This window comes from Catharus ustulatus, chromosome 15 (assembly GCF_009819885.2).
Source record: "Catharus ustulatus isolate bCatUst1 chromosome 15, bCatUst1.pri.v2, whole genome shotgun sequence".
In the NCBI taxonomy this organism is placed as follows: Eukaryota; Metazoa; Chordata; class Aves; order Passeriformes; family Turdidae; genus Catharus; species Catharus ustulatus.
The window spans coordinates 16,125,112-16,141,027 of record NC_046235.1 but is presented as its reverse complement, the minus strand read 5'-3'; the positions used below and the strand labels follow the sequence as shown (position 1 = coordinate 16,141,027).

The window sequence follows — 15,916 nt, the reverse complement described above, 5'->3', positions numbered from 1 at the left end:
TGTGCAGTGTGCTGAGCATTGCAGCTCTGCAGGGAGGAACCCTGTGGCACAAGCCTGGATCCCCACCTGGAATATCTGCAAATTCTCTTCCAGTATGCCTATAGCACATGCATGGCAGAGCTCTGGTGTTAGAGACAATCCATAAATCACAGAAATGTTGCACAGTGCTTGGATGGAGAGGAAGATTCCCTGCTTTGAGTGCATGAGGACATGGCACCACTGTGGTGACACTGGAGATCAAACCTTGAGAAGTTAAATACTGCAGTCTTGTTGGAGCTTTCCTTAGGAGAAAATGCAGTGAAAAGGACTTGACATTCTTTCCCCAGAGATCTGTGGAGGCTGCAGTAGTCAGAGTGAAAATCTGTGATCCCAGCACCCGTAGGCAGGACTGTCAGTACCTGGTTTCACATCTGAGCTTGTGTTTTTACTGTTACTACTGGGAATTACAGTGTCCCTTTCCTCAGCAACATCAAGGTTTAAGTTCTCTGTGAGAATTTCCAAGTCACTTTTTCTGCTCATATGACCTGAGATGAAACTTGCATGTTTTCTGCCCACACAACCTTTCATGAGGGAAAAAAAAACAACAAAATGACACCATCCTTGATTGTTGCACTAGCTGGGAGTGCTCTTCACCCTGTGCAGCATGTCCAGGGTGCAGCCTTCTGGGAGACAAGTTTCAGGAAACTGAGTCACTGGGATTAAGACCAGAGGCATTGTTGCCTTATCCAGTAAGAGCTCTCAATTTTCACAAGTTCAGTGTTGAAGTTGGCTCTGCCTGCTGTGTCAAGTCCTGTATTGCTGAGGTGAATTTTCACCAAGAGTCACCTTACTGATGTGGAAATGCTGAAACTCCCTTGGATTGCTGATTGGCTTATTCTCCTTCACTGCTAAATCCAAGAGCAAATATCTGGTTTAAATTTGTATTGTTCTCAGTTCATACCACAAAAAGTTACAGGGGTCTCTGTCTTTAATGCATTTTATAGAGTGACTTCAGTTAGGGACAAACATTTTAGCACTGCCTGTTGTGACAGGACAAGGTAATGGTTCAAAGTTAAAAGGGGGCCTGTTTAGACTGGATGAAGATTTTTTTTTTAACTGAAGGTGCAGCACAGACCTTTATCAGACCCTGTGGTAACTTCCTTTCATCATGGCAACCCTTGCTCTTCCTTCCTACCCTTAGTTTCTTCTCTTAACCAGGTATTTTTCTCTCAGTCTTTTCTCTTGTCCCATGACATTTTAATAGTCTTTAGTGATGTTTAAGAGCTTTAAAACTCCAATATATGACTTTCTCTCATTCCCTCTTTCCCAATTCATCATCTCATGCTCTGACTACTTATTAATTCTCTTCTTCCTAATTCTTTGTTCTAATCTGTCTAGTTCAGAGCTGATGTTTTACTGTGCTGCATTTCCCAGCACCCACCCTTTTACAGACAGATAAAACTGTCACCCCTTTCTGATTTTCTTCTTAAATGACAAGTTACAAGGCTCAGTCACATTATATTTAAGCTTCTTTAGGGCTCACAGATGAATCCCAATGGGTTCTAAGGTTTATTCACTCCCTCAAATTGTTCTAAAATCTCCCCTGTTGACATTTTAATGAGAAATCGTCTCTCAGACCCATCCCAGGGGAAGGTCTCATGTGAGCTCCTCTGTGGCAACTGCTGATAATGATGATTAATTTGGTTTTTCCAACTGGCCCTATTTTCCACTGAGATGTTTGGCACTGATCGTGTGTCATCCCCACTGATCATCTGGCAGCTCTCTGCTTCTGATGTTTTTGATGAGGTTTTTTGTTTTTATTTGCTTTTATGTCTTTAGCAAATTGTTCCTTTTTTTTTTTTTTTTTTTTTTGCTTCTTTATGTGGATTCTACATTTCATTTATTAGAGTTCAGGCTTTTATCATTTTTCTTGTTTTGACATGTAAGTTCTTTTTAAAGGCTGTCTTTTTGATTCCTAACAGCTTTTTCCCAGAACAGCAAGGGTTGTACAGTGTCTGATCTCTGCAAAGTGAACTAAAACTTTCCAATTTGAGAGAGGTTCCTTGCTAGTGACTTACATGGCCAACATAATTAAGAACTATCAGGCAGTTCTTAATTAAAAGTTCAAGTCTGTGTCATTTTGTCCGGAATTGGTGCAGAGCTGAGCTGTCTGTGATTATTTCACTCATCATGGCTTGCAATAACACTGCTGTTCTGCTCTCTGGCATCTTGAGTCTTCCAAGATTTGGTAAAACTGAACAGAAGGCTGAAGATCTCTTTAATCTTATGCCCAAGTTCCCAGGACTTCCTGATTTTCAGCGTTTATCCCTCTGGAGCACAGAAGGATGATCACAAGTGATCAGATTACCCCAGGCTGAGGCTTTTCAGTGCCTCTGCTTGTGGCAGCTCTGCTGAGGCTGCAGGAGAGAGCTCCAGGCACAGGGTTTCTCTTCAGATGGAATCTCAGTTTGCCCAACTCCTTCAACTGGAAGCTGAGAGCAGGTAATGTTATCTCTCACCTCATCAAATTTCATCTGCTGCCAGTGAAGTGAACTTTGAAAGAGGTTTCAGAAGGACAGGATTTAGATCCCAGCAGTTTTCTCATCCCAGACCCAGTGGATTCTCTATTTCTCCCAATTATGCACCATAAGCTGAATTTGGAGCTGTGCTACCAGTACTGAGAGTGGAAAAGCCCAGCAGTGAGAAATGTGCTGTTCCAAACTTGGAAAAAATTAGGTTGTACATAATTAACTGAAGACTCTAAAGGCAGTGTTAATTAATGCATAGAATTCTCCATAGGTGCAGCATCCAGGCAGCTCCATTCAGTGGCAAGATGCAGATTTTGGGACATCCTTTACTGTTGTACTGTGACTGCAATCAATTGCCCAGACTTGGAGGACTCAGAGTGCACTCATGCAGCAGAAGACATTTAGGCATGGACTGATGAACAGAGATTAAATGAGTGGTTTCTTCCTTCTTAAGAGAATGCTAACTTTTATTTTCTGCAGTGGACAGAACTGTGCCTGTTGGTGTGTGACTGTGTGGGGATAATTCTGGCTCAGGTACATGAGATAACACCATCCAGATAAATCACAACTGGCACTTTCAAAACTGTCTGTGAGGTTTGTAGTAAGTTATCTCCGGTATAAAAAGTTCTCAGGGGGCAGCAAGTGGAATTTCAGTGAGTTGTCCTTGGAGTCACCAGTTGTTCCCAACACTGAGCAGCTGAGGAGCCCCAGCAGGACTCGGTCTGAGCTTGCTGGATGCCTTCAGCACCTTAAATGTGGAGCATCAGCAAAGCCACATGCTTCCAGACAGCTCAGCATGCCCTGAGCAGAGTGACCACTGACCAGGGCAGGGAGAGAGCCCAGCAAAAACACCAGAAAACCTGAAATTCAGTTGCTCTGAAGCAGCAGTTTGTGTTGCAGAGCTGCAGCCCTGCCACGTGCTGTGTGGTGAGCTCAGGTGTAGGCTGCTCACCTGAGTCCTTCCCATGCTGTGTGTCAAGAAGTGACCTGAGCTTGGCAGTTCTGGGTCAGGGTACAAAGAAATTTCTGTCTTTTTCTTGTTTGCAGATGGGCCATGCTTGTAAGTCTGAGTTGGACTCTCCCATCAAGTCAGAGAACAGTGATTTCCAGTCTCTTCCCGACTGGGATTCAAGCTCAGATGTGGATGTGATGAGCTGGAGAACTGCTGAAGAGGTGACCATGGGGAAGCCAGAGGGGAGCAGCCAAGAGCAAGAGACAGACCTTGAGATGGAGCTGAGTGAGCCTCTCTGGGAGGATGATAGTGAAGGTGACCAAGCGGCAGAGCAGCAATGTGAAAGCAACAGTGTTTTCCAGTTCCTCTTGGAGGTAGGGCTGTTTGGATTACAGGAAGGTGGGCAGCATAGTTCAGACCCTCCTGAAACATTGGACTTTTCAGGGTCTGCACCATCCATACAAACAGAAACAGCACAGCAGAAGTTCTGGGTTTGCCTCCTCCCCAGCCCAACTCCAGCCTTTCCTCCCATTTGGAGCTCCCACTGCACCCAGGCAGCTGCTTTGCCAAAACACAGCTCACCCTTAAGCACAGAAATGTCAGTGAACTGACACTGTAATAATAACACAGGGCTTCATCAGATTTTGCAAGGATTCCTAAAAATGGAAAGGCGTTCATGAGTGATTGCAAAAATAGCATCTCTGCTGTTTATTTCTGCTCCCTTTTGCCTCACAATTTGAAGTAATAAATCACTGTCTTGCAGGTAACCCAGATGTTGGAATCTTTGTGCATTAGCAGCACAGAGTCATCGCAGACTCCGTGGGATTGTTGTGGCTCAGAGAAGCAGAGTGATGAGGAAGAAGTGGGGTGCCAGGAAAAGACCACAGGAACAGCAGTCTCAGGAGCAGAGCAAAGTCAAGTGCACTTCCAGGAAAGAGAGGTAGGAGAGTGGTGATCCTAAAAGAGCCTCTGGCTCTGGATGAGAGATGAGAAAACCTGCTCTAGAAGAGATGGGGGAGCCCCAGGTTCTGAGAGGGAAGACAAAACACACAGGAGGGGAACACAGAAGAAATGTATGAGGGAGGGGTGGTTTTTATGTATGGCAGTGTATCTTTATAAACAGGAAGCTTGTTACAGATGAAACCCTCAGATGTGAGTTGGAGGAATTGCTCCTTGGCAGTGTAAAGGTGACTCATGAGAGCTGGCAGGCTGCTCTCAGGTTTAAGGCAAGGTTGGAATACTTGCCTGGTTCTAATTGCTGTGTTTTGCAGCACAGCTTGGCTGGTTTCAGGCCCACGTGGCTGTGCCAGCAATAACCATCTGCCCCTGGGGACTGTCATGTCTTGGAAGCAGGCACTGTCTAGCCTGGGTTTGCATCAGTCCTGGGTTTGGGGGCTGTGGGCTCCCACCAGCCTGCTGAGTATTCCTGGGAAAGTAACAGCAGTGGAGCAACAGGGGCATTTTTCCACACTTGTTCTCGTGCAAACTCAGGACCCTGGAGTCAAATGGCCTCCATGATTTCACCTGTTCAGCCAGGACAGTGTATTCCCAGCTCTCAACTGCTGTTATTCCCAGCAATTCCCTCACAGCTCTTCCAGTGGTCACAGCCAAACACAGCAGTGTCCCGTTTCTGAGAAGTCTGCTCGTGCTTCAGATCTGCTGAGGATTCTGAGGTGCTCCTGCATGAAATCCCACTGAGCATTTTCTTGGCAAACCACTACAACAACAGCTCACTCTCCTTCCTGGCTGAGTCTATTCCCTGTCATTTTAACGTGGGAGTTTGTGAGGAAACAACTTTGTTGAACTCCAGGGGTTCCTGTTATCTGTATCTGGAGCTTTAGCAAGCCTGAGGCAGTCTTACCTCAGCTCCTGATTGCCCTCTCTACATCCATGACTCTTCCCAGAGAGCAGACACAACACTGGGCACCACTCAGCTCCATAGGCTTTGTGTCAGCCAGGGGTGGATGTCATCCAAGAGATCAGACACAGCTCTTGCTGGGAAGGTCTGAGTGAGGTCAAACAGCAGCTCTGAGTAACAGAGCGAGCGAGCTCCCAGCTGAACCTGGATGCAGGAAAGGGATGTGCAGATAAAGGAGTCAGGTAATGTGCTGCCATTTCAGATGTATCCTCTGTGCTTGTCAGGACAAGACTCAAGAGCCACCTGGAGAACCACCTGTAGATGAACTGCATCCCCCAGAGATGAGAGCTCAGGCCCTGGATGAAGGTGACAGTGACAGCACCTCTGCATCCCCAGTGCTGGACTCCACAGGCTCTCCCAACATGCCCCTGTAAGTAGCTGGTTCTGCACTCTTGCAAATGCAGCAGAACAGAATCATTTCCCTTGTCACACATGAGAACAAGTGATGGCACATCCAGGGAGGTGAGGCAGCCAAGCAGAGCAGGAGGGAAGGAGGTAACTTGTGCTATCTCTGAATTTGCTGGTATTAAAGGGCATTGATCCTAAGATGAAGTGAGAAGAGTAGAGATTAAATAAAAGAGTCAATGGAAAATACATGTTTTCTCGAGTCAGATAAGCCTGGTGTGAGCTGGACACGAGGCTCTGTCAGGCAATGCACAGCCCAGCATTACCAACCCCCTTTGAGCAGGTGTGTCAGTCACATGCAGGCTCTGCCACATGTGTGATAGCTTGGACTGCCTTTCAAAGGAAAAATGTGGGATTTTGGGAAGGGAAGCTTCATAAAAACCTCCTCAGTAAAGTTCTGAATTGCAGAGTAGCTTGAGTTTTTCTATCCAGTTTGGTCCTACTCCTTATCTCAGCTTTACTTTCACCTCTTGTCCTGCATCTTCCTGCACTCTGGATGTTCAGTTGTGCACTCTGATGCACAACACTCCCACCATCACACTCAGAGGCTTTTTGTAGCTTCATCCACCTGGATGTGGTGGGTGCCAGCAGAATTGTCACCTCCTACTTTGTCTCGAGTGTGATGATCTGGCAGTTGTCTTCATTCCACAGGCTGCAGCCTAGCTGGAATAATCCCCTCCAGCACCTGATCCTCAAAAAAAAGCTCATGTCCATCTGGAGGATGATAGCCAGCCACAGGTATGTAGGAGCAAAGGGCTGAATGTCCTGAACACACTGCCCTGAGTTCCAGCTCCTGGGTCACCAGGCCTATCCTCCCCTCCCAGGAGCTGGCCTGTCTCTCCAGGACTTTGCTTTGGGAACAGCTGCCTGCTGCAGAGCTGGAGAGAACACTGCATATTGATTTCCTCTGCTTAATGTGGCAGAGCCCAAATGCTGCTTCCTACACAGCTGGCACAACACTGGCTGTGGCCCTCAGGGCCAGCAGGGAGAGGCAAGCCCTGCTCCATGCTTTTGGTGAGAGAGAACATTCTTTGTCCTGTAGGTTCAGCAGCCCGTTCCTGAAGCCAGTGTCAGAAAAACAAGCCCCTGGATACAAGGATGTGGTGAAGAGGTGAGTTTGTGGAGGTAATGCTCACTGGCTGATTTCTCTCTGGTTGTTTTTTGCCTTCTCTGGTTTCCAAAGGGCCAGTGGGATGGTTTCCTTCCTCCTTTTTCAGAATTTGGCTGTCACCAGCATCTCCCACTGATTCCTTTCAGTAAAACTCCCTTCTGGGTAATTACAGCTGGGAAGCTTGCACTGACTCTGGAGCTGGTGGGAATTGTGCCTGCCCTGTGCAGGCATTGCATGGCTGGTTTATCCCAGGCACAGTCCCTGGGCAGGGGATCCAGGCCCAGCAGTCCCTTCTCCCCATGCCTGGAATGTGCCTCAGGAGATGCCCCCTCCTCACCCGCTGCGAGCGCCCCAGATGTTTCACTCTCAGCACAGAAGTGGGTCATAAGAATATTTCCCAGAGAGATTAATGGCATTTTTTCAGAGCTGAATCATGTTCTATTCTGGTCACAGTTGTCCTCTCTGCAGCCATTCATTTTCCCATTCTGTCAAAATAAGGGAAGTAATATTTATTCCCTATCATGTTCCCCTTACCAGCACTGCTATTTTTGCTGGTGGCACCATTCGATCTTTAGGGAATTTAATAGATACCTATTTTAGTAACTTTTCTTTCTCCACTAAGACCTGGACTGACTTCCTGAAGACTAATTACTGCTTGCCTTCTCTGGAGCTCAGCATCCCATTTTTTCCAGAGGTGACTGCTAATGACCTGCCAAGTTGATTGGATAGCAAGTGTCGCATTGGCTGAACTCGCTTTTGTCTGGCTTGGAAGAAAAGCCTTTCTCACTCCCCCCTGTGTGTCTTGAGCAATAAAATTGATTGAAAATAGCTGTGCTTTCAGGGCCACTGTAAAATGAGAACATTCATGCAGATCCCAAAGGGTGCCTGGCCCTGGGATGCAATTTCATTATTCTCTCTGTCTTTTGTAGACCCATGGATTTAAGCAGCATAAAGAGGAGGCTGGCAAAGGGACACATTCAGTCCGTGATGCAGTTCCAGTGTGACCTGATGCTCATGTTCCAGAACGCTGTCATGTACAACAACTCTGACCACCACGTGTTCCATGTCGCTGTGGAGATGCAGCGAGAGGTCTTGGAGCAGCTGCAGGTCTTGGCTGAAGCCATCCTGTTGTCCAGGGACAGGCTGGAGTGAGGCAGAAGGTAACCAGCCCTGCCTGAGGCCTCTCTCAGTTGGAGCAGCGTTGTCTCTGTGGGTCAGGGCATCTCCTGGGCTCAGGGGATGTGCTGCCATGGCCTTGGGCAGACCTCGTTATCCCCAGTGCAGGCTGCTGGGTTGATGGGTTGATTCAAACCAGTTTTTGGGAGGGTACCATGTTGGAAGCCTCCATTCTTTTTGGGGAAAAGCAGCAATGTCGCCCTGCAGGGAGAAGAGTTCCCTGAGATGAAAAGCAAGGGAGAAAATCCCGTGTGTGGCCAGGTGGATGAAGGTGGCTGGGCACACCGGGCACGGCAGCGTTCCCGTGTTCACACTGTTGTGCTGTTTGTTGGGTCGGGTGGGTCCAGCGTTACCGGCACTGACCACACCCAATAAATGCCCGTGTTGAAACTTGTCCCGGCCTGCCTGACACTGGGACTGGGGCTGGGACCGGGACTGGGACCGGGACCGGGACTGGGGCTGGGACCGGGACTGGGACTGGGAGGGGCCCAGAACTGGAACTGGGGGTGGGACCGGGAAGCGCGGGACAGAGCGCGTGGCCGGGGCGGTACGAGCGCAGTTTGCCATTGGCCGCCTTGGCTGTCTGTCAATGCCAGAGCGGTTGCTGATTGGCTGGCGGGGAGCTCGCGGGCGCGTGTCCCACCCGCGGCGCGGCGCGTGCCCCGGAAGCGGAAGCGGCCTGGTGCGGCCATGGCGCGGGACAAGCCGGAGGCGGCGGCCGAGTCGGAGGGGGCACCGGAGCTCTCGTACCGGGAGCAGCTCGACTTCCTGAACCCCATCGCGCAGCCGCTCGCGTCCCGCAAGCTCACGCGGAAGCTCCTCAAGTGCATCAGGAAAGGTTGGCGGTGCCGGCGTGCGGCGGGGCTGGGGAGGGGCCGGGACATGGCGGCGGCGCGGTGGAGTCCCCCACGCTGCGGTTCTCAGTCAGCCCCTCACGCCGCGGTTCTCTTGCAGCGACCAAGCAGAAGCAGGTCCGCCGCGGTGTGAAGGAGGTGCAGAAGTTCATCAATAAAGGCGAGAAGGGGTGAGTGCTGCCCTGGCCCCGCGGCCCCGCGCGGCCCCGCCGGCCGGCCGCTGACACACTGCTGTCCCTGCAGGATCGCGGTGCTGGCCGGAGACACGCTGCCCATCGATGTCTACTGCCACATCCCCATCATGTGCGAGGACAGGAGCCTCCCGTACGCATACGTCCCTTCCAAAACGGTGAGTGCTGGGAGGAAGGAACCGGCCGTGGTTACGGGGAACCCGGGGACGGGCCCAGGCTGTGACCGGAGCATTCCCGGGGTGGTGCAGATCCGGTGCTCGAGTAAAGAACTCGGTGTTTGTCCCTGACCAATGCAGAGAAGGGACATGGGGAAATGCGTAGAAGTGTTTTGCTGTGGAATCACAGAGCTGTTTGCCATGATCGAGTGCCTGCAGCAGCTCCGGAACAGAGCCAGCACATCTTTTCCAGGTGTCTGTAAACAGGGAGTCTTTCCAGCTCTTTTGTAAACAGGCAGTCGGTGTCATTGCAGCTTCAGCCTCGGTGCAGGCAGCTCTGCACACCCACTCTGGGGAAGAACTGTGGCACATGAGCCGGGTGCCAGTCCCTTCTGTCAGCCCTTCTCTTGCGGGAGACAAGCTGGAAAAAAGCTCATGAGCCCAGCACGAGTCCAGAGGGCTTGGGGGTGATGGGCTGGACAGGGAGAGCTTCCCTGCATTGAACCAGGGCCTGCAGTGAGCTGGTTCTGATCTCTGAGCTCAGGAAGGGACCTGGCACCCCATGGCCTCCTTCTGTTCCCTCAGGACCTGGGAGCTGCAGCCGGCTCCAAGCGCCCGACCTGTGTCATCCTGATCAAGCCCCACGAGGAGTACCAGGAGGCCTACGACGAGTGTCTGGAGGAGGTGTCAGCCCTTCCCATGCCGCTGTGAAGAGCTGGGGCTGGGCTGTGCCCTGCAGGGCCATGGCGGGTCCCTGTCCCTCTGCACGGCTGTTTGTGGGGACTCTGCCGAGAGGACTGATGGGGGGATGCTGAGTACTGTGGGGTGAATAAAGGTGTCTGTGGTTTTGTACAACGTGGTCCTGCTGCTCGGGGAGAGGGCTGGGGGGGTCCATGGCAGGGTTAAACCACAGGGGGTGGGCCGAGGCTGCCCCGGGATCCCGCCGTGTCTCACGGCCATGCCCCACCCGCTTGTACCGCCCAGCCCAGCGCGGCAGCTCCTCATGGCCCGCAGCCTCATGGCCTGCAGCCCCCCGACCCCGAGGGAAGCAGAGCAGAGTCCTGGAGAGAGAAATGCAGGTTTATTGCAGGAACGGAGTGTGGAGCCGGCCCGGCCTTCACGCGGTTCTGCTGTTACACACACAGAGCAGGGCACCTCTGGGCTCCCCCAGCTCCCCCTCACCTCCTCTGGGAAGGGGGACCCGGCCTCTTCCCCAGTTCAGGCACAAGCCCCAGTCCTCTCTCCCACCCCAGTTCCTCCCAGTGTGGCAGAGCACCGGTTCCCATCCCTCCTTGCACAAGGCTCTCCCCCATCTCAGCCCGAAGAAAGCTGCACCAACCACCTCCATTGCAGAGCAGCTCCACACTGGGGCCACGAGAAGTCCCAACAGAGGTGCTGGGGCAGCTGCCCCCTCCCAGCAGCACCAGAATCCTCAGGGTTTCCTCCTCTGCCTCCCCAGTGGCACCACCAGCTCCAGGGCCCTGCTGACAAGGCAGCCACTGCAAACAGTAGCTGCAACTCTCACAGCAAGGCAGTGGGGTGGGGAACAGGGCTTAAGCTTCTCACAGGACATTAAGTTACTGGGTTGTAGGAACAGGGGCAGCAGAGCAGGAGGGACAGGGAATGTCTCACAGGGTCTTTGGTTTCTGCCCCCGTGGCAGAAGGAATCACAGGGCAAAACCGCTCCTGGAGTCAGAGCACGGGGCACATGCAAGACCCCTGCCCTGGCACGGATGACCCCCAGCCCTACAGAGACCCCCACCAGAAGGGCCTGAAGTGCTGCAAGAAGGAAAAGCTCCCCTGTGGCAACCAGTCCTTCAGCCCAGGGCAGTGCCGAGCAGGGCCAGTCCTTGTGCACACCCTGAGATTGTCCCGTTGCAGCAGCAAGAGACCTTCCCCCTTCTCAGTCCCACTGGCATCCCGCCCCTCAGATCTTGGAGGACTCCACCCGCTCGATCCAGGGCGAATCGATCCTGACATCCCTGGGCTCCGCCCGCAGCTGCCGCAGCTCCCTCTCCAGCGCCTGGCTGCGGTGGTACATCTCCATGTAGCTGGCCTGGAGCTCCCGCTGGTACCGCAGCACCTTCTCCTTCTCCTCCTGCCACGTTTTCCTCTCCAGCTCAAAGTTCACAGCCTGCAGCTGGCCCTGACGCCGCTCCCGCAGCAGCTCTGCCCACAGCCACTCCACCTGCCGCTCCAGGGGCTCCGCCGAGTCGCTCTGGAGGCCCCGGCACTTGGAGTCATCAGTTTCGCAGCCAGGGAAGTCCTGGCACGACGGCATGGGGTCATCGCCCAGAGGCAGCGAGGTGCTGGGCTCGGGGGGGCTCTGGAAGGAGTCTGCCAGCTGTGCCAGCTGCGAGTCCCTGGCCTGCACCTCCGCCTTGGCCTCCCGCAGCTGCGTCTTCAGGCTGAAAATCTCCCCCAGCTTCTGAGCCATCTCCTCCTGGGTGTCCCGGAGCTGCTGCTTCAGCAGGGAGATCTCTGCTGCTTTCTGGCACACCTGCAGGGCACGGGCAAGCGGTGAGGAAGGGCGGGGGGAGCAGGACCCCAGAGGTGGCAGCACCCCAACTTGTTCTTCTGGGAGACCATAAGCACCACACATGGATCATCCCGCCCATACTGTGACCCCGAGTGACACCAGAGCAGGGAACTGCTGCCCCCACAGCCAGGAGGGTGGCAACAGGGAAGGAAGGAAGAGACTCACCTCCCACTTGGTCTCCTCCATTTTGGGGCTGCCATGCTCGCCCTGGGACTGCCGGAGCTTGGTCTCCTCGCACTGGCACTGCTGCAGGCTCAGCTCCTCCTGCAGCCGCTTCTTCTCCTGCTGCGCCTTGTAGAGCTGCAGCTGCAGCGCCCGCTGCCCGCGCTGCGCCTGCTGCATCACCTGCTGCAGCCGGGCCATGTACATCTGCTTCAGGTCCTCCAGCTCGTCCAGCCACAGCCGCTGCTTGTCCTCAAACGCCTGCCAGCACAGGTGGACACTGGTGAGAGGCTGTAGCCCCAGGATGGACCCCAAGAGGTCTGTGATATTTGATCCTCCCACATTTGGGCATTCCAAGCCCATCACCCACCACAGCAGCTCCTTCGCTGCTCCTTCCACCCCCACATCCCTGCCAGGGGCACCCAGCACCGCCCCAGCCCCACAGCTCACCTGTGTGAAGGGGTCTTCAGTCTCACTGAGGCTCCTCTTGAGCTGCCGCAGCTCCCCTCCCGTCTCCTGCAGCCGGTCCTCCAGCTGCTTCACCGCATCCTCCAGCGAGTAGGAGAACTCGTACGGCGGCGGGGGCTCGCCAGGGCTCTGCAGCCTGCTCAGGGTGGCCATGCTTTTGCAGGATAGGGGCATCTTCTCAGGGGCCACGGTATCCCTGGGGCTCCGGGAAACCCTGTCCAAGGAGCCCCCAATGTGGTTGATGTGGCCCATGGAGGCGCTGAACTGGCTCTGGGCAGGCTTGAGGCGGGAGCCGTAGGATGGGAAGCTCTGGATGGAGTTGTGGCTGGAGTCAGAGGCCTCGTCCAGGCTGATGGCGTGGAGCAGGTGGGTGCGGAGCGGGCCGTGCTGCGGGGCCGCTGTGCTGCTCTGCGACAGCAGCGTGTGCAGGCTCCCATTGCTCTTGGACAACTTCTGCCCCTTGGACGAGGACAGGCCCTGCATGGACACCAGCCCCTTCCCAGCTACTGCCTTGAAAGCCGAGGGCCTGATACGGCACTGAAAAACAAGAGCAAGGTCCAGCATGAGCCTCTACAGCCAGAGAGACCCCCCACGCTTCCAGCTTCGTATCCCTGAACATCCTCAAATCCCCCACATCCCACCCAGGGGGGTGCAGATCATCCTGCTCCATCCCCATCCCCTCACAGACCAGGCTGTATTTCAGGACCTCACCTTGTCGAAGCGGCCCCTCTCAGGCAGGGAGCTCTTGGAGAAGTCGGCCCCACGGTGATGCTCGCGGGAGCAGCGCTCGGGGGACCGGTTCTCGCGGTCACTCTCGTAGTCCCGCTTGTAGCAGGCGCCCGATGCCTGGTGCTTCCGCTCCGCCCGCGTCTCCTTCTTGGCCCCGTGCAGGTACCCAAAGAGCTCCCGCTGGCTCGGCCCCTTCCGCAGCAACCCATCGGGCTGCCGGAGCCCCCGCGAGCCGCCCAGCGGGGCCCGCAGCTCCAGGGGGGACAGATCCTGCTTCTCCACCAGGCTGCCCACGCTGCCCATGCTGCCAACGACGCCAACGGGCTCCGAGGAGAGGTAGGTGCCGAGGACACGGGTGTCGGGCTCACAGGTCACAGGACCCTGTGCTGCTGCCATGGAGAATTAGAGAAAAGCCCAGAACCAGCACTGCCGAGGAAGAGAGAGAGTCAGCGATGCCGGGCAGCCGGGACACACCCCCGGCACCCCCTTCCCAGCCAGCCCCAAGGGCCCACACGGGCTCCTGGCACTGGGATGGATCTCCCATCTCCCGTGCAGCTTCCCGGGGGACAGGGCACAGCACGCACGGGGCGGGGGCTCCCCGCTGCTGCCCCCAGCACGGTGCAGCGCCTCCTCCCACACCCAGCCCCACCTCCCGCCCGCGGCCGGGGCCGCCACCAGAACAGGCACCTGCCGCCCAGCCAGGCGGGCGAGTTCGGGAGCCGGCAGCACCTGCCCGGGCCTGGCGCCAGCCCCGGCCCGGCGGCACCCAACCTCCCCGCCAGGACCTCCGGCTCCGGACATCCTCTGGACACCTCCCCAAAATGTTCCTGGGGGTGCCCATCAGCTTAGCCTCCCCGGGGCGCGCACGGGACGGGCACCTCTGCGGCACCTCGGGGACACTTCCCGCACAGCACGGGCGGCACGGGCTCCTGCAGCCCATCCATGCACAGCATCCCCTCCCCAGCAGCGGGCAGGGAGCAGGCGGCCACAGCCCAGCTGCTGCGTGCGTGCCGGGGACCCCGTGGCCGGACATGGCGAGAGGGCGGTGGGAAGGGGCAGGATGCTGACGGGACAATGCAGCTTCCTGCGCAGGTGGCCGGGGGAGGAAGGATGAGAGGATGCCTTCGGCCTCGGCTCTGGCTCCCCAGCGCTAGGGAGGGGACGATGGTCTCACAGCAGGGCAGGGACACAGAGAGTGTGGCAGGGGCGAGGCAGAACCCCCAGCACCGCTCCCAGCCTCGCCGAGGGCTCCGAGGCCGGGCTACACCCAGGAAGCTGTCCTGGTTCTCAGCACCACGCGCCGGGTAAACAAACACCCCGCTTTTAATTGCTGCCACGCACAAACCTGTCTGACAGCTCCCGGCCTGCGCTGTCACCTCCCTCTGCGAGCCCAACACCTGCTCCGGGCACCGGCACCCCACGAAGGGCACCGGGGACGGACCCTCCGCAAGGATCCGGGCTGTGTGCGGTGCCGCCGGGCGTGCACGGGGACGGGGGACGCGGATGTTCCCCTGGCGGTGGTGCTGAGCGGGGGCGTGGGTGCACATCCAGCCCCCGGCACTGGGGAGCAGCTCGGCCGAGCCCCGCAGCGGCTCCTCCCGGCAAGGCGGCCGAGGAAGTAGGTCAGGTTGTGGGAGGTTTGGGAAACGCCGGGGGAGCCCGAAGGTGTCCTGCCTGCGGCAGGGAGGGGATCACCCTCCAGGCGGCAAAACACCGGTCCGGCCAGCCTGGCTCCTTTGCGATCTGCTCCCAATCCCAGCCGTGCCCGGGCAGGATGCAGCCACAAGCCTTTTCCCATTCCCATTCCCCTTCCCATTCGCATTCCCATTCCACCCGGGAGCGAGCAGCAGGGTTGGAGGGAAGCAGGCGCGGGTCCCCGCGCAGCCCCTCCGCGCCTCCCCGCAGCCCCGCCGGAATTTCCGGCACGGAGGAGGCGGAGGGGGCAGTCGGTGCCCGGGGCCGAGCCCGGGACAAAGCCCCGCTGGCCGCAGCGCAGCGGGGGATGGGGATGGGGCGCCCGGGCCCGCACTCACCATGCCGGCGGCGCTGCGGTCCCGCACGGCTCCGCTCCGCGCTCCTTCCCTCGCCGCGTTTGAACGCGCCCCTCGGCCGCGGCCGCGCGGGGCGGCGGGCGGAGCCGGCACCGGCAAATCGCGGCGCGGGGGCGGCGGGACGGGAGGGGCGGGAAGCAGCAGCAGCAGCAGGAGGAGGAGGAGGAGGAGGAAGGAGGAGGAGGAGGAGGAGGGGGGTGGCCCGGCCGTGCCCACCAGCGGGGCGGGGCAGGGCGCGCTGGCTGCGGGCGGTGCCGAGAGTTGCGCGAAACGCGCGTCCCAAAGGCGGGGAGACCCCCGCAAATCCCCCCAGCTACAGCTCCGGCACCGGCGCCACTCGGCTCCCGGTAACCCCTGACAGGCGGGCTGGTATTCCCCGGTATCGCCCGCCAAGGGTGGAGAGAAATATTTTGCTTCGTACCTGCGGCGTGGAGAGGGGCCTCGATTCCATAGGACACTTCTCTGTGCCGTCCTCTAGCAGGGCAACCCCGTGTCCCCCCTTAAAGCAGCCGCGGGTGGGCAGGAGCCTCACAAAGTCTCGGGAACACGGTGTGGGGACACGGTGTGAGGACACGGTGTACTCCCGTGGGGCTCTCGCCTGGCCTGGCGCCAGTGAGACGGGACACGCTTCATGCCTCTGAATCAGCGCCGCCACATCCTGGCCTGGAGCCGGTTTTGGCAGCCGCAGGGAGCGAGGA

General features: G+C 56.5%; 3 protein-coding genes across 5 annotated transcripts; 2 read left to right on the top strand and 1 right to left on the bottom strand.

Moving 5' to 3' along the window:
- Positions 1–71: 71 nt before the first annotated feature.
- LOC117003360 (bromodomain-containing protein 8-like) lies at positions 72–8,688 on the top strand. 3 transcript variants are annotated; one of them, XM_033073254.1, is made up of 7 exons: positions 72–728; positions 3,555–3,833; positions 4,223–4,399; positions 5,602–5,747; positions 6,434–6,520; positions 6,825–6,893; positions 7,823–8,463. In XM_033073254.1, the coding sequence occupies exons 2-7, from the start codon at positions 3,555–3,557 to the stop codon at positions 8,043–8,045; spliced, it is 981 nt and encodes a 326-aa protein (XP_032929145.1). In that variant the 5' UTR covers positions 72–728; the 3' UTR covers positions 8,046–8,463. The 3 variants fall into 3 exon arrangements, with proteins under 3 accessions (XP_032929145.1, XP_032929147.1, XP_032929146.1); XM_033073256.1 differs by lacking the exon at positions 72–728 and adding an exon at positions 8,666–8,688 and having other exon boundaries at positions 1,891–3,833; positions 7,823–8,053; XM_033073255.1 differs by lacking the exon at positions 72–728 and having other exon boundaries at positions 1,891–3,833; positions 7,823–8,053; positions 8,277–8,463.
- Positions 8,689–8,729: 41 nt separating this feature from the next.
- NHP2 (NHP2 ribonucleoprotein) lies at positions 8,730–10,121 on the top strand. Its single transcript, XM_033073211.2, has 4 exons — positions 8,730–8,907; positions 9,024–9,093; positions 9,167–9,272; positions 9,855–10,121. Exons 1-4 carry the CDS (start codon positions 8,760–8,762, stop codon positions 9,978–9,980), a joined length of 450 nt encoding a protein of 149 aa, XP_032929102.1. The 5' UTR covers positions 8,730–8,759; the 3' UTR covers positions 9,981–10,121.
- Positions 10,122–10,335: 214 nt separating this feature from the next.
- Positions 10,336–15,289, bottom strand: N4BP3 (NEDD4 binding protein 3). The gene is made up of 5 exons (XM_033073584.2): positions 15,201–15,289; positions 13,150–13,593; positions 12,421–12,975; positions 11,974–12,231; positions 10,336–11,769 (listed from the first exon to the last, which is right to left on the bottom strand). Exons 2-5 carry the CDS (start codon positions 13,561–13,563, stop codon positions 11,197–11,199), a joined length of 1,800 nt encoding a protein of 599 aa, XP_032929475.1. The 5' UTR covers positions 13,564–13,593; positions 15,201–15,289; the 3' UTR covers positions 10,336–11,196.
- Positions 15,290–15,916: the final 627 nt, after the last annotated feature.

Bases quoted from the DNA above. Each gene is read 5' to 3' on its own strand.
- N4BP3 (XM_033073584.2), bottom strand. From the start codon at position 13,563: ATGGCAGCAGCACAGGGTCCTGTGACCTGTGAGCCCGACACCCGTGTC. The intron at 12,976-13,149 runs GTGAGGTCCTGA...CTTGTTTTTCAG, and splicing joins AGAGGGGCCGCTTCGACAAG to TGCCGTATCAGGCCCTCGGC. The intron at 12,232-12,420 runs GTGAGCTGTGGG...CTGTGCTGGCAG, and splicing joins CTGAAGACCCCTTCACACAG to GCGTTTGAGGACAAGCAGCG.
- NHP2 (XM_033073211.2), top strand. From the start codon at position 8,760: ATGGCGCGGGACAAGCCGGAGGCGGCGGCCGAGTCGGAGGGGGCACCG. The intron at 8,908-9,023 runs GTTGGCGGTGCC...GTTCTCTTGCAG, and splicing joins CCTCAAGTGCATCAGGAAAG to CGACCAAGCAGAAGCAGGTC. The intron at 9,273-9,854 runs GTGAGTGCTGGG...CTGTTCCCTCAG, and splicing joins CATACGTCCCTTCCAAAACG to GACCTGGGAGCTGCAGCCGG.
- LOC117003360 (XM_033073256.1), top strand. From the start codon at position 3,555: ATGGGCCATGCTTGTAAGTCTGAGTTGGACTCTCCCATCAAGTCAGAG. The intron at 5,748-6,433 runs GTAAGTAGCTGG...TTCATTCCACAG, and splicing joins GGCTCTCCCAACATGCCCCT to GCTGCAGCCTAGCTGGAATA. The intron at 6,521-6,824 runs GTATGTAGGAGC...TTTGTCCTGTAG, and splicing joins AGGATGATAGCCAGCCACAG to GTTCAGCAGCCCGTTCCTGA.